This window comes from Pseudonaja textilis, chromosome 1, assembly GCF_049901715.1.
Source record: "Pseudonaja textilis isolate UNSWEBS1 chromosome 1, rPseTex1.2, whole genome shotgun sequence".
Taxonomy (NCBI): domain Eukaryota; kingdom Metazoa; phylum Chordata; class Lepidosauria; order Squamata; family Elapidae; genus Pseudonaja; species Pseudonaja textilis.
The window spans coordinates 230,059,258-230,076,328 of NC_141990.1; the positions used below are offsets into that span (position 1 = coordinate 230,059,258).

At 37.6% G+C, this 17,071-nt stretch overlaps 1 protein-coding gene across 3 annotated transcripts; it reads right to left on the reverse strand.

Annotated features, from left to right (window-relative positions):
* Positions 1-656: 656 nt before the first annotated feature.
* Positions 657-10,202, reverse strand: GAL (galanin and GMAP prepropeptide). Of its 3 annotated transcripts, XM_026706750.2 has the most exons (7): positions 9,875-10,202; positions 9,536-9,616; positions 8,807-8,861; positions 4,943-5,008; positions 4,193-4,273; positions 3,253-3,330; positions 657-931 (listed from the first exon to the last, which is right to left on the reverse strand). In XM_026706750.2, the coding sequence occupies exons 2-7, from the start codon at positions 9,614-9,616 to the stop codon at positions 870-872; spliced, it is 423 nt and encodes a 140-aa protein (XP_026562535.1). In that variant the 5' UTR covers positions 9,875-10,202; the 3' UTR covers positions 657-869. The 3 variants fall into 3 exon arrangements, with proteins under 3 accessions (XP_026562535.1, XP_087779070.1, XP_087779069.1); XM_087922944.1 differs by lacking the exon at positions 4,943-5,008 and having other exon boundaries at positions 665-931; XM_087922943.1 differs by lacking the exon at positions 4,943-5,008 and having other exon boundaries at positions 669-931; positions 9,527-9,616.
* Positions 10,203-17,071: the final 6,869 nt, after the last annotated feature.

Genomic DNA, 17,071 nt, shown 5'->3' on the forward strand with positions numbered 1-17,071 from the left:
TCTGTAGCCCTTTTCAGGTTGTTTTTGTATTTCAAAAGCTGTACATCCAAAACCAGCTCCATCACTTCTTGCTTCCTGAAGGGTTGTTTTCCGAAGAAAATGGTATATCAATTGGATTGTTGTTTGCTCTACAAATTTACAGTTCTCTCCCCAGTTCATTATTCAAGTCATCAACCCCAGTTCATCATTCAAGTCATCATATAATGGAGGATAATGCAATATATTTTTAGCATTCAGATGGCTGTTTTGTGTGGTCTCTGTAAAAGAACAAGCAATCTTTCTCACTGCAGTTGTACATTGTTTATGTTTTTTTAAAGAATGGATGGATTCAGCACCGCATCTGACTTGATATAAATTGCATATGAAGAGATTTAACAGAGCTTGTACACATAAGGAAACATTCTGTGCTGTGAAGGATGACTTTATAATTTGGTATTGTTTCAGTTGAGTTGTTATTAATTCTTGGAAAGAGACCCAGAGAGGATTTCTATTATTTGAAATAGATATCTGTTCATTTTTAAATGAATTTACAGTCAAAGACCAAATTAAATTGTTTCTTGTGTGCCTTTTTTGCTTTAAAGTAAAATGAGATTTCTCCTATCACCTTCACTTCCACTGACATGAAAGAGATTTAAAAGAAGAATAGAAGCCCCATTTTAGGAAAAGTAACCCAAGAACAAGCTGCTATTTTTTTTATTATTGTCATTTATCCAAAGCAATTGTTTTTATTAAGGATAATCTTATAACATCACTGGGGAGAAAAGAACTAGACAATCAGCCGAAGTGTAAGGTCATTGTAAACAATAAATAATGTCTTATTTTGTTCAGGGTTCAGATGAGATCAATTCAGAGTATAAATGTAATCTCTTTCAGGACTGATCTCTTTCTTCTGAAGAAACTGTTGTAACTATGTTGTCAAGAGCTCCAGCTTCTGCATCAAGAAAAGTAAAAGTAAAACATGTTTGCATTACAAGACAGGGTAAAAGCACTCAGTAACAGTGGCTATTCTTTTACAAAATAACGTTGACAAGACTTTTGCACAGTTTTGTTCTCAGAAAAATCAAGACATCCCTAATGCTATTAATTTGATCTTGAGAAATAAGATTGTTGCAATAGGGCAGCACATATTGCATTTTTACTTCTTCAGTTGTAATTTCACCAGTATTCACCTGAAGCCAACGAAGAGCCTTTGATCCATTGAAAGTATCCTTAGGGCCCTACTGGAAAATACCTTGTACAAAATTGGCTGGCTTTGACTTAGAGATCATTGCTTCATTGATAGTGCTTTTATCACATTTGCAATTACAGCCTTAGCCTTTCATCTTCCAGCTATTTTTTTCTTCTTACAAATAATTTTCCAGCTTAGAAAAAAGGTAGGAAAAAAGATTACATGGCCTAAAAAAAAGAAAGTAATTTTGGGATTCATAAATACTTCCCCCCAAAAATATTTCAACATAATGCCCTGAAAAGTTATTTATCGTCGAATCATTTATCATTGAAAAACTGTAATTCCATATACTTTTCTCTCCATTTCATATTGCATTTCTCTCTTCATTTTTATACCCAAATGTTTCAAAAACGTATCAAAACAGAAGAAATGTTTACTGTCAGAGCTGAAATGCCAACAGCATTTTATAATCAATCTTTATTGATATTAGTAAATTATCAATATTAATACTGACAATTTTAATTATCAATTCATATTGGATCATTGATTCTGGATCCACAAAGAAGCCCTACCTACCATATCTGAAATATAGTAGAATATAGAACAAAAACATGGAGCATAAAGGCAGAGGAAAATAGCACACCAAAGTTTAAAAAGGGAGATAATTATTTTTTTTAAAAGATTCAGCTAGATACTAAAAGGAAATAGCAAGGAAGCCAACCTCATCATTCTTGGGAGCATCAGATTCAAGAGCCAGAGGCTCATATTCAAAAACTTTTATCCCACATCCCAATCAATCTTAAAAGGTAAAGGTTCCCCTCGCACATATGTGCTGGTTGTTTCCGACTTTGGGGGGCAGTGCTCATCTGTTTCTAAGCCAAAGTGCTAGCAATGTCTGATGACGATTCTGTGGTCATGTGGCCGGCATGACTAAACATCGAAGGCACACAGAACACTGTTACCTTCCCACCAAAGGTGGTCCCTATTTTTCCACTTGCATTTTTACATGCTTTCAAACTGCTAGGTTGGCAGAAGCTGGGGCAAGTAACGGGGGCTCACTCCATTACATGGCACTAGGGATTCGAACTGCCAACCTTTCTGATTGACAAGCTCAGCGTCTTAGCCACTGAGTCACTGCGTCCCTCTCAGTCAATCTTACCCATGCCTAATTCTGAACAATTGAGAGCTTTGTAAGACAATAACAAATCAAGATCAGGTTTTGTCCAGCTAAGGAAGACCAACATTTGGACTTGGGCACCAACCTAAACTGAGCAAAGAAATTCCAAATCCCAGGGGCCACCAGATTAGATTTTCTAAATTGGAAAATCCATTCTTGAGAATGACTGTGACCTTATACAACAGTGGCCCCCAACCTTTTTTGTGCCACGGCCCAGTACCGGCATCAGCACACATGACAAGGCAAGGCAAGCCGAGCGACCGGCCAGCCAGCCGTCCCCCGCTTCTCCCCGCCACCTTCAACTCCTCCTTTGTACCTTTGTCGATGGGCTTCGCTTCGGGACGGTCGCTCGGCTCACCTTGCCTTGGGTGCTGAAAGAATCCTCGCACCTTAGTTTCGTTTGAAGCCCCCCCCCTCCTTCGATGAAACTAAGGCGCGAGGATTCCTTCAGGACCCAAACGCCGCTTTCCAACCGGAAAAGCTCACCCGGAAGCACTTTCTCGTCAAACAAGATGGCGGCACCCAGCAAACCAGCGGCCTGGTAGGAAATGTTCCACGGACCGGTACTGGGCCATGGCCCGGTGGTTGGGGACCCCTGCTATACAACATAAGCTAAGAGCTAATAATTTCATTCATTTTCATTTGTAGATCCTGTATAATCCTGGACTGGCTTCCTTATTGACTAGTGAAGCATTACAATGGCTATTCAAACAATAGTATACTGACTATTAGGTGGAATGGAAGCTGGTACATGTCACTATATGGACACTAAGCTGTTATTTTCTTCTTAGGGCCCCCATGACTAGATAACTTGAGCTCTGAGCAACAGAAATTTGTACATGCAATTTTGTATGTTCCTATATTAAAGTAGTAGTATTAACTATTCACTTTGGGAGAAACTACTAACCTTTAAGATGTAGATAGGCCAAGAATTCAATTATAGTACGCATAATATTGTTATACGTCAACAGTCTCATGGAAGTATCTGGGGAAAAAAATCAAGTATTACTGATTACAAGAGAGAATGAAGGTGAGAAGGTTAGATAAAAGTGGTAATTAAGAGTTAACTTAGGATAACTCAATGAATGTTTTAATCTTGAAGCAAATGTAGGGGCCACTTCTTGGAATTGAAAGTGGATGAACTATAAAAAAAATTGGGGGGTGTCCTCTGGAATTTATAATCATTAATGGAAAGTTTTTGTTAGCTTTAACTCTTTTATCTACATGCTATTTTAAAATGTAAATTGTTGTCTGGATGGAATTATTTTATGTTTCTACATTTTATTGGTTATATATACAGTTTTTTGCTGCCTGAAAAATGTATTGCATATACTAGGATTTCTCAACCCTGGCAATTTAAGATGTGGGAGTTGAAGTTCATACATCTTAAAGTTGTCATGGTTAAGAAACACTGGTATAGATAATAGAGAGTAGATTTCTTATCCATGCTCCAGGGACTTTTTCCATGCAGATTTGGAGGGCATTCAAGGTGAACGGAGGAGGGAGAAAAGAAGGAACCATGAGACTAACTGGGCAAGTTAGTCAATTCTCACAATGACAACAATCATATCATCTATTTAATTTTAATTAAATACAATGAAATCTAACCTGGATTTCATTCTACTCCTAACTACTACTCTCAGTGATATAGCTGCCCAGCTGAAGGAGAACGCATGATTAAATTTTTACACATTAACCAATATTTCTTTTAAAACAGAAATATCATCTTGGGAAAATAAAACAATCCACTTAAATAGACTTCATCATGTCTCATTAAAATAACACCCAGCTTTTAAAGATATGCTTGGAAGTACATACCAGAAAGGCATTAGAAGAAGAAAAATTACCTGCTTTTACATTTTCTTTGAGGTTTATGTCACGTTTACCAGCTAAACCATGCTTGACACTAAAAATTTTGTTCATTGCATCTGTAAATAAAACAAGAGGTGAGATCAGGTTTTATTACTCCAATATTCACCCACATATTGTGAGATATCTCCCCACTAGATATGAACAAAAATATAACTGATATTTTTGATGGAATGATGCACATTGAATGAGTGGAGAAAAAACATTTCACTAATCATAAAGCAAAGTATCTGACCTATTGCAACATTGGCATACAACACCAGCAAATTCAGCACAATGTCACATTTTGGGTGTAATCATGCAAGAAAAGACAAGCAAGGAGTTGCCTTCCAGGTGCTGTTGGACTACAGTGCTAACATTTCTCATTCTTCACTATTTTGGCTTGAGCAGCTAAGAATGGAAGTTCAGTGACATCTGGAAGGTCACAACTTATTCATCTCTGGCATAATGCAAATGTTTTGATTCAGCCAAATATGGGATAAAGCCATTGCCACTAAATTAAAGAAAAGCATCTCTGGTACAATAGCCACTTTATAGCTACTTGTTTGCTCTGGTTGAAAAAGGTGGACATATTTAGGTGCACATAATGTGCTACCTTGCGTTCAGGCAGTTTACTTGAGAACATGTAGCATAGTGATTGCTTCCTTTGGTTTTAAGAAACATATTAAATTTATTTTGACAGTAAACTGCAGTTAGTTTACACAAATAACCTCCAAAAGCCATCTTACATTCCCCAGGTGGCTCTTCTCTCCCCCTTGCACTGGGCATTTCCTTGAGGAGCTGTTCAATACGACCTGAAACAGATGATGGCTATTACCTATCCTTAGAGAAAATTGAACTTGAAAAGTAGATTTCCTTTGTAAGGCAGGGAGGTTTGGCCATCTTTCATCCATTTTGCCACCATTCATTTGAACCCAACATAAACAGAATAAAATATTCCAAGAAAAAATATTTTTCTCAAATATTGAATAAACTCAGTATGTATAATGTACTCATCAGGTAGCTGCCAGGTTTCCAAGTGATGAAATCCATTTAAAAAGAAAAGAACAAAGTCCATCTTCCAAGACAATTTCCTTTATTTAGGAAAGCATCAAATTGACAAAATCCATGGTAATTCCGGATCTGGTTTTCCTTGTGGCACAAGTGGCACAACTCTTTACACAATCCTCAATGTCTTGCTTCATTGCCGCCAAAACTAGTGTCTGACCATGTGTAGGGTTTTTAAATATCCAAAATGTCCTGCTTGTTTTGAGTAATGACTTTTTTGAAGTGCATGAAGATGTAAAGACATATAGTTTAGAACCCTTCCATGCTACACCCTCCTGCATAGTTAATGAATCCTTATTTTCTTGATACCAAGTATCTGTTATTAAATCATTTTGCAACTTCTTGGTCATTTCTGATTTGTCTTTGATTTTTTGAGTTTGGGCTTGTGCCCATGTGATTACTTGAACTGCCTCTTGAGAGGACGATGGAATGATTGGGTGAAATGCTTCTTCTCACTTACCCCACTTGTGCCACAAGGAAAACCAGATCCGGAATTACCATGGATTTTGTCAATTTGATGCTTTCCTAAATAAAGGAAATTGTCTTGGAAGATGGACTTTGTTCTTTTCTTTTTAAATGGATTTCATCACTTGGAAACCTGACATTATTCCGGATCTGACACAACCCGGAATTACCCCACAATATTAAAAATTAGAAACAACCCCCCAAAGTCACATTCTCCAATAGAAGTAATTCAACGTTGCTTGATGTCATAAATCTCCACTTCAAGGGGCCCAAGCACAGACAGCTCATTTCCCACGGGAAGAAGAATCACCTAGCCAAAACAACTCTCTTTATCTCCACTCCTCCCCCCTTAGGAATGTGGCAAGCCCGAAACCCTTCCCCCCATGACTGCTACAGAGAAAGTAAGAAAAAGAATATAGACTAAGCCTAACTAAAATGGCTACACATATGTCAATTTCAGGCTTGATAGGAGCAAAAGACATCTGTAATGTGTTTGTTCTCCTGAAATATTTTTAATTAATGTATTACCTATTTGTATACTGCACCCAAAATTAGCCTCAATTGATCCACTGCTGATTAGCAAGGGATGCATTTTGGGACAGTATCATAGAATTCAGAAGGACTAATTGGACTGTCAAGTCCAAACCCTACTCAGTGTAGGAATTAACTAAAAGAGCCTCCAACAGAAGGCCATCCAGGTTGTTCTTGAACAATTCAATGCCAGACATTCACAGTTCCTCCTGAGAAGTGACTCTACTGTCAAACAGCAGGGTTAAACTAGACTTCAACCAAAATCTGCTTTCCTGAAACCTTTCAGTTATTATGTGTCCTGCCATTTAAATGATAACAGAAAAAATGACTTTGTTATGTGATGTCCTGCCAGATACTTTAAAAATGCTGTTATCATATCGCCATTACCCCTTGCTCCTTGTCAAGGATAATGTCAAGGATAATCACACCTAATTTTCTCAATCTCTTCTATTACAACTTTATTTCTAGTCTCCAGTCCTCCTCCTTGTTGTTTCCTGCACTTCTCAGGAAACATTTGGGAAAGTAAATAATGCAGGATCATTAGTTCCTATGATTTGGAGACTATACTTTTGTTGATGTCACTTAAAATCACATTTGCCTTTTTAGCCACAATGAACAGTGCTGACTCACATTCAGCGTGATCAATTATGTGACAATTTTTTTTTCATGGATATTGTTACCAAAGTAGATTGATACTGTCTTTTGGTAATTCTTTGTCTTGCATTTTATTTTATTTTTTCTTAAGTGAAGAATCTCACATTTGTCTCCATTCAATTTCAAACTGTAATGTTTATCCAACTGCTCTAATCTATAAGTACCATTAAAAAAAGTATTGTTTACTTATTTATATCATGAAGTTGTTTTAAAAAACAATAAAAACAAAATCACTGAGATGTGTTGTTCAATTATTCTGTCCCTCACTCAGAATTGCCTTTCAAGAACAGAGTTGGAGTTTGTTTGCACCTATTAAAATGGCAGGTTCTTGGGCTAAAGGGAATATCCCCTTTATTTTTCAATTCATATTGGATTAATTTTCTAAAGCAAATATATCTTTGATTATTGGCAACTTAGGGAAATTTATTGGGAAAACAAATAACTCCTTCTACCTGATCACACAAAACTGGACAGCAAGTGACAAAAATCAGGCTGATGTTATATAGCCTGATTTCATGTGAATTGATAAGTAGCTTCTATATATTGTACCATTTTTGCCAGAACATTTATTGGGGGGGGGGGCTAGAGAACCTTACTCGAGTTCCTGCTAATGTGAAGCTTCCCAGCTTTTCTAGCAAATAGCAGCTGCCACCCTCTCAGCTGTTCCACTGAATGAAAAAATCACTTTTCTTCAACACTGCTGTAAAAGTTTTGGGAGAATTTCCAAAGTCTTTTATGAGACAATGTAGCACTTTCTATGCTTATGTTTTTTACACGGCTGATAACTTGAAAAGATTTTCTCAATTTCAATCAAGTGTTTTGAACTGAAGAGGCGGTATTTGCTAATTTTTATTCCATTTTTCTTAAAGTCATTCAGACCCAATTATGTTGAAAGTAATTTGCAAAAATCACAATAGATGTTTAAACTCTGTCCCAACATGGTGCCCTCCAAAAGTTTTGAATGGTTACCATTAATTTTGATGACTACAGCTTATAGGAACAGACATATAAATATTCATCTATGCACACAGCTGTTTACTTCTATAACAGAATGTCATTTGGATTTTTAATACATAGATAAGCAAATGTTACACCTATGAGAAAGGCTTTGTAAGTGAAAGTGTATAATTTTTGCTTTCTGGCATACCAAAATGTTAATTGGCCCAGTCATGGCTGACAAAAGTTATGTGTCATGTATACAGCAATAACGAAGGGCAAACTCACATAAGTAGTTTGCCCTTGGTTATTGCTGTGTACATCACACCTACTTAATAATAGTCATGTCAATAATTTTACAATTTGACTGAACCCCCTTCCTCAGTCTTACCAAGTATTATATATTGCTTCACTTCAAAACTATAATGTAGCTCTGTGTATTACTTGACTGCTTATTCTGCTACTTAGGATACAATGTCTTAAATATTTACAGGCCGTGTAAAATATATGACTCTTACTAGACAGTTACAGAAAAAAGGCAAATAGAAAGAATGAGCTTGAAAACAACAAAAAACATTTTCAAGAATTATATTATTTCTATCTATGAAATGGAATGGAACCAGAATGTTGATCAGTATATCCAGGGAACACTGGTGCATCAGATCAATGCATTGACATGGTCTGGAAGTGAAAACAGCCCTCAGTTTGCTCTTAAAGAGTTCAAGTAAGGTAATGGAGGGCTTGTTCCTTCAAAGTACTCAGTTGAAAATAAGTTAAACCAAGTAGGGAAAGCTGTAACTGATAAATTTCATACCCTCTCACATCAAGTAGGAAGTGAAAACTAATATAAAATATTATATATTTCTCATTTCTCTAGCATTTCAACTCATATGCAAAGAGCTGTACAAATTAACATTCTTGCACATAGCTTTAAATGTACATTAAATATTTCAACTCACGTGGGCCAAGCAGATAGCCAGCACTATTCATAGTCCATCCCCTTTTCTCTTTAGCCTTACAGAAGGAAAATGCATGATTAATTTTGTACTTATTAGCCAATATTTCTTTTAAAACAGAAATACCATATTGGGAAATAAAATTACCCACTTAAATGGAGGTAGTTTTCATTAAAATAACATCTATTTATTGGGGGGGGGATCAGATTTTAGTATTTTTATCAAAATTTACACAGGATACTTTTAAAAACAAACTCTACATTATAAGAGTAAACCAACTGTGTATCAGAATTAGTTTCAAAGTTATTTAGGATTTCAGAGAACCCAGAAGTAAGTTCCACAGACTTTATAAGGAATTCATGAATTTCCTTGGATAAAAGTGCTTAGCCGTTAGAGTTAAAGTGTTACATAGGCATCTCGGTAGCAAGGATTTAATCTTAGGTCTGCTGCTGAATTTTGCCAACAGATTTTCATTTCAGCCCCTCTGTTCCTTTTAACAAATTGCTTGTTCCTGCCCAGTTGAACCTATCAAATCTTTGCCAGTGGTTTTTCTCCCGACCCTGCCACATGCACTTAAGAGATAGCCATCCCCGTGTTTGTGATGTAAGAGACGTCCCGGGTTTGTAAAGGGACCAGGAGGTCGAGTCGGAGCACACGTTGCGAGTCTCTTCTAGTCCCGCTGAAAGAGGCGCGAGCGGCGGAGAGCTACATATGCTTACTTACATTACTTACGGATAAAACCAGCCCAAACGTCTCTGAGAGAGCAGCACAAAAGATCAAGCCGACAAACAGGAGCCCGGGATGCCGCTGCATCTAAAAAAGAGAGAGAGACCGAAATTATTTCCTTCCCGCCCTCAAATCTGGGTCCCAAGAGAAAGAAAGAGAGAGAGAGAGAGAGAGAGAGAGACCCTTCGTGGAAATGGCCCGTCCACCAGGATCCTAAGGCTTTAGGAATGTGTTAGAGGAACTCCTGGTCTTAGAAATTGGCGCGTGTTCCTAGCCTAAAGTTGGAGCACACGACGGAAAAAGAAGCGGGAAGGTGAACAAGATGGGGATCTTGAAGGAAAGTACCTTGCCCCGGAGCTAAGGATGCCCTTGCCTGTTGAAGCAACCTGCTGAGCTCGCTCCGTCCCAGCTGGGAGAAGGGAGGGCCGAGGGGGAAGGGGTCCCTTGGGCTGATCTCTCTACCGGATCTCCTCAGTCACTGCATGGCTCGGGTGCCAGTCCAGAGATGAGCTCTGCGGATGGACGCAAGGCAAGGAGATCGCAATGGAGATCAAGCCTGCTTCTCCTCGGCTATTTATGAGCTGCGGTTCAACACCATTACTAGCGCGTCTCGTCACTCCCCTCGGGAGGGGGGTGATCAGGAGCCGCCTACACTTCGTGGCCATTTCCCCGCGGCAAGGTGGTGCATTAGGAAGTGGGGGGGGAAAGACAGCAACTTAATTAGAGGCATTTGGAGCCTGCAGATGGCGCGCAGCCCGGCCAATTACCTTTCATTACGGCCAGGCTGGTCCCCGCCACGGAGCCGCGAGAAGGCCGCGGCTGCGGACGCGCCTCTGTGCTTCTTTCTCTTCAAATTCAGAAGTTCTTTGTTGCTGTTCGCGATGGAGGGAATAGCTCTGCCTTGTCGGAGAGCCGACAGTGAAATTCGAGGGGGAAGGAAGCCTTTTTATTACCATTATGGCTATTATTATATGCCATCAGATTCACAGGTCTTTCAGTGACAGCGTTTTTTGGCTTCTGCCCTTTTCTCATCTCTCCCCGTCCTAGTGAGAAAACAAGTTTTACCTGTGGACTTCTTTTATCTGATTCAACAGTTTCCTCTCTTAGCTTTCTGGTCCCTACAGGTTTTCTGTTCTTTAGATAAAGTTGGTTTGTCCCCGTAAACCCACTGGTGCACCCAAGAGAGGTTGTTATGCAGGCAAAGGTGATATGATAATAAGAGCCCATCCATTTGAGTTAAAAGGCAAAGCTCCCACAACTACCCAAGTTATTTTGACCTCTGAGGCAGAAAATCCTCAAGCATTCATGTCCTATCCATATCAGTAAAATATAATGATGCATTCAATAGTGAAGGATTCCTTGCCCTTCTACAACAGTCCAGCTTATTGTACGTTTGCCTAATGGTAGGGCAGGCCCTGCTTCTAGAATCATTTTCTCTGGAGCAACAATACTGAAATGCAGGACTTCTTTTTGTGTGCTTGTTTCAAACCCAAAGTCTACAGGACTGAATGGCTCAAAAGGGTACATTAGTGTACCATGACTTTTAATCAGGCAAGCATGGAAGAGCCAAGAAATGCTTAAATCAAAAAGCTAGGTTAAGTGCTTGCACTGTGAGATCTGCATTTAAAGAGCTTCAGAATGAAGATAGATTGAATATATTACCTAGTAGATGGCATTTTAAATACAGATAGTCCTCAAGTTACGGCAGTTTATTTAGTGATTGTTCGAAGTTACAATGGCACTGAAAAAAGTGGCTTATGACTGTTTTCCCTCAGAACTACAGTATTACACCTTCCCCTTGGTCATGGGATTAAAATTCAGATGCTTGGCAACTGACTCACTTATGATGGTTGCAGTGTCCCTGAGTCATGTGATTAACTTTTCCAACCTTCTGACAAGCAAAGTCAATGGGGAAGCTAGATTCACTTAATAATTGTGTTACTAACTTAACAACTCTAATAATTCCCTTAATTGTAGCAAGAAAGATTGTAAAATGGGGCAAAATTCACTTAACATCTGTCTCACTTAGCAGCAGAAATTTTGGGCTAAATTGTGGTCCTAAGTTGAGGGCTATCTGTAAACAAGCAGCAACATTTATCACACAGGAATGAATTCCCTCCTGCCTGAAATTGCACTGAAAATGTAAGTTGCCTTAGAATGATTTTCTTGTGAGATAACATCATTTGCATTGTATTATTGGGCATTGTTCTATAGTAGGCAAACAGTGTATGTAAATTCTATCCTGGCAGATATTTTTATGTTTTCTTGTAGACAAAGTTGTAAAAAAATCTATGGTGTTGACACTACATGCAACACATAATTGCACTTTCATAGTAGTTTACACAGTAACATTTTCATAGTGGTTTACCCAGTAAATTATTCATACAAAGGGAAGTTCTATTGCACTGGACAGTACTGATGTGTTGCATCTGAAAATAAAGAAATTGATGCCGTATTTGGAACTGTACTTAGTTTATTAGTCTTAGACTAGTACAAGCAATATATCCATAAGTGCTGTATGAGTATTTATAAATCTATCTTAATATAATATTTTTAAAAAATAAGACAAAGTTAGAATACATTTATGAAACTAAGTTGAATTTGTGAGTGAGGCTCAAAAAGAGCAATCTTGCTAGGTTATAAAGTAGACTCTAATATCATACAAAATGTGATAACAGCTAAAAGTACTAAAATGTGATTATAATTTAAATAAAATGTGGTTATGTGTAAAGTTGTGGAGGGGGGGAATCTAAGTTTACACAGAATATATTTTTCTTGCAAGAAATTGGCCTGTCAAGGTTAGGTGCATCTTCCATGCTGCTCTGGAAAGCTTAGCCAAATGCACTGTAATGAGCAGCAATTCATCTATGAGCAGCATTTGTGCATAGGTCAAGTCTGACCAGGGTATTTGCTAATCGGAGGAAGGATAAATCTGGTTCATGTGTCTCTGTAAAAGAAGCAATGAAGAAGAATATGTTCTGTAATTTTCACCTCTCCAGAATCACTGGGATAGGGCCTTTCAGTCAATGGAATGGTACTTTTTATATTTACCATTCAATATTGCAGAGGCAAACATGACATCAGGCAAGAGAGGAAGCTTTCAGATGGCTGGGTCTTTCTAGTTGTGTATATTTGGAGCTGTATATAAACAACTGGAGTATAAAAGCTGAGGCTACAGTAGAGTGTCCAAGATTGGTCAACAACTGGTGTCTACATTTTTTTAGATATGACATTTATGTTAATATCTACATGTAATAGAATAATTTTATATCAAAACATAACAAAAAGACTGTTAGTAATAAATGCAATGGGCATAATTATTTAGAAATAAGGAGTACATGAACCTGGTTGGGAAACTAAATGTACATATATATTATTTTTGCAAACTTAAATACTAATTTTAAAGGTAATTGTTAGTGAAACCTATTTTGTTAAAAACTGGGAAAGTGCAGAATAATTAAAAGGCCAAGAAGATTACAAATAAAGTATTTTAATATTTGTTATCATTTGACATTTGAGTAATTTTCTTTATTCTGACTATAGGGTGGTACAGTGCTTTTAAACCAATAGTTTGAACTTAGGTGATTTATGCATTTGTTTCTCAAATCTTTGGTAAAATAACTGGTGTTTATCAGGTGAGTAGATAGTGAAATCTTTTGTATTATTAAAAATTCAGCCTCGCAGTTTTATACTTAATTTTTTTCTCTCTCCTCTTTTCTCCTTTTATCAAAACTAGATTGTTAGGACAGAGTTAAATCATTTTCTTCTCTACTCAGATGCATATTGTTCTTTCAGTTCTGCTTGTCAATAATATTAATAGTCCTTTTTTATTTTTCAGTACTGACATGTCTAGTTGTGCAGGCAGGATAATTCACAGTGAATATTATTGCTGCACTGTTATGTTAGCATTCAAATGAGTCCATTGTCCAAATCAAATTGCAGTTTAATATTGTGAGTTGACTCTAATACGTTTACTTCTTACTATTCCCCAGCATGAAAAATAAATTGAGGAGATTTTAAACTTCTGCTGAAATCACATCACAGGAGGTGATTCATCTTCCTGTTAAACCTTGTGTAGGAATGTGTGATAGAATGCCCCAACTTTGACCTCTGTCCTTTTGGAAAATAATCTTCCTCACTGCTCTGAACAACCATCCGTGTTTCCTTCATCTTCAAACTTTGTCTGATTCTGAAGACAATAACAGAATAACCGAATTGGAAGGGACCTTGGAGATCTACTAGTCTCACTTCCAGCTCAAGCAGGTAACCCTATGCCATTTCAGATAAATGGTTATCCAATCTCTTTTTAAAATCTCCAGGGTTGGAGAGCCCACACCTTCTGGAAGCAAGTTGTTCCACTGATTAGTTGTTCTGTCAGGAAATTTCTCCATAGTTTTAGATTGATTCTCTCCTTGATTAGTTTCCATCCATTGCTTCTTGTCCTGCCTTCAGGTGCTTGGGAGAATAGGTTTTCTCTGAATGAAGGACTCCTTCCATTTAAGTAGGATCTAGTGGATACATCTTGCTGAAAAAAGGTGGTGAAGAAATATTTTTCCTGAAGACCAAAAAGGTACATGATTTCTGAGAGGCTAATCTAATGTACTGGCGCTACTATAAGAGAAGCAGTGTCTAGTTACAATCCTCCCCATCTCTCAAAAAGGACTAGTTTTTGCCTGGAAGATATAATGGCAGTCTAATTCCATTGGAAGAAGGTGGCATTGCCCATGCCCAGATGCCTATATAGAAAAGTCGATAGATGGATAAATGGATTGATATCTCAACTTTTCTAGTATCTTCAGTAACTTTCCTAAACATTGCTGACTCCAATATAAAATCAGAAAATAAAAAAACAAGATAAATAGAGAACATTTGCCTCTTTCCTTTTATGTGCTTTTAATTATTTATTAAGACAGTTTACAATTATCTTATGTTAAAATTCAGAGTGTTTTTACAAGTTTTGAAATAAAAAATACTGAGCTCAGTGTGATTAGTCCCGGTATCTACATCTAAGAATGCAATCATTTCCTGAAAATGGTGAGATTTTTTTTAATGATTTGTTTTAAATGTCCATGTTAGTTCCTAATGGAAAAATAAAATATAATTTTCTGCCCCCCCCCCTCCCCCAGGCAATGGGACTATGAAGACTTCCCTAGGGAAATGGTTATGTGCATGCATGCCCCTAACTCTATTCCAACCACAACTGGCCTTAAATGCAAGCTACTCAATGCAAGAAGCCTTGTAAATACCTGAATTTCTCCTCTTACTAAATACGTCTAAATTCGACATATTTGTCTGTGAAACATGGCTCAATGCATCTCTCCCTGACTCCATTACCACAGTAAGAGACTATCATGTTTATCAATCATATTGTGAAATCCGTAGAGGAGGTGGTATTGCTATCTTCTATAAAAAGTCCCTACATCTAAAAACATCTAAGTTACCCGGGAGCTTGCTATTCCTGAGACCATCATCTGTGAACTGTCCTTAAATATCACACTTCAGTTCTTACTATGTTACAGAGCCCCTGATTATGACATCGAACATGCAAACAAGCTAAATACACTACTAACATCTTTCTTATCTTTCTTGGTGACTTCAATCTGCCTCATATTAAATGGACCCTTAACAAATGTACAACTGAACCCACACATGCAACCTTCTACAATGCAGTAACAAATCTGGGACAAGAACAACTAGTAACCAAAAACACTAGACTTAACAACTGCCTCGATCTCATCTTCTGCAATAGTTTGAATTCAATTTAAAGAATACCAATTAAAGAACTCTTTTCCAACAGTGACCACAACATGATTGACTTTTGTCTCAACATACGTCCACACAAAAAAACGACGGAATCCCCAATTATAACTTCAAAAAAGGCAGCTATGATCTTATAAACAATGATCTCTCATCCCTTCATTGGCAATTTCTATTCTCTGGATGCAATACTGTAGAAGACCATTATAACATAATTTTACTTGAAGTCAAAAGAGTCATCAAACTATATGTACCATTAACAACTCCCAAAACCAGAAAAAAAAGAAATCTGATCATGTTGACAACTTCAAAAGCTGATACAAAAATTTATGCCACCGGATAAAAACTGAATGCACCAATTATCACATTAAACAAAAAGAAAACCTTCTACGCACCAATTCCACCCACGCTTTCTCCAATTTTGTAAACAAACTAAAAGACTCACGGACCATCCCACCCCTGAAAGGACCTAATGCTAAAGACTGCAATGATGACACCATTAAAGCCAACCTCTTTAACACATTCTTTGGCTCAGTATTTGTAAACAGCAATGGATCATGCCCAGTATTTCCTAGTTGAACCACAGATAACTACAATGATCTAATACATATCGATTTTACAGTAGACAATGTTGAAAAAGCACTATACAATCTAAAACCATCTCTATCTATTGGACTGGACGGAATATGTGCCTACTTCTTAAAAAAGCTATCCACTGCCATAGCCGAATCTCTAAGTATAATCTTTGAAAAATCTTTCAGGACCAGCTCCTTACCAAAACTATGGTCACAAGCCACGGTCATCCCCATCTTCAAAAAGGGAGACCCCAGCCTAGTTGAAAACTACAGATCAATCTCTTTATGCTGTGTCACCTGTAAAGTCATGGAATCAATTATTAACCAATCCATCATACTCCACTTAGAAACAAACAACCTACTCTCTAACAAACAATTTGGTTTTAGGAAAAAACTATCCTGTAATCTGCAACTCTTACACTGCAAAAACATATGGACTACACAACTCGATCAGGGCAAGGCAATAGATGCAATCTACATAGCCTTCTGTAAAGCCTTTGATTCAGTGGTACATGACAAACTACTCCTAAAACTAAAATCTTATGGTATCTCTGGACACCTGCATAACTGGATAGAAGCATTTGTCGCGACTAGGCAACACACGCGTTTGAATCAAAGCCACAGCGACCTGAAGGATGGCATTCCTCTTCATCAGAATAAACTCTGTATCATGATAATATGCCCAGTCTATGTAAAATGCTGTGAGGTAAAAGTCTACGTATTTACCATGATTCATGTGATTGAGTTCATACGAATAATTATCAATAACAGTAATCATGGGTAATAAGGGTAATCAGGTAAAGAAGGGTAATGAGGGGAAATTATTATAAATATCAAATCCCAGGAAACTCGGGTTAGATCCAACTTTATTTTGTTTGCTTAGCTATTATCTTGGACTCCTTATGGAGGAAGGAATAAACAATAAGCTTTTGTATTACCAAATACTGAAGCGAAGAGTGTCTTATTTTCTCCCTGCATTTGTTCCAGAGTAGTTGAGAGGAAAGTTGATCTCATACATCCTATAATATTTCGTTACCTGTGATATTATGGCTGAAGGTACTGCTGTTCACGGAGGTTTTGAGGACATTTCGGAGGTGGATGCGGATAATGCTGTTGGAGGGGCTGGCATGGTGCCTGAGCAGCCCTCAATTCAGTTGGACGATAATGTGTCGTTGGAAAGTGGACAAACAGATACAGCGAGATGTGAAGA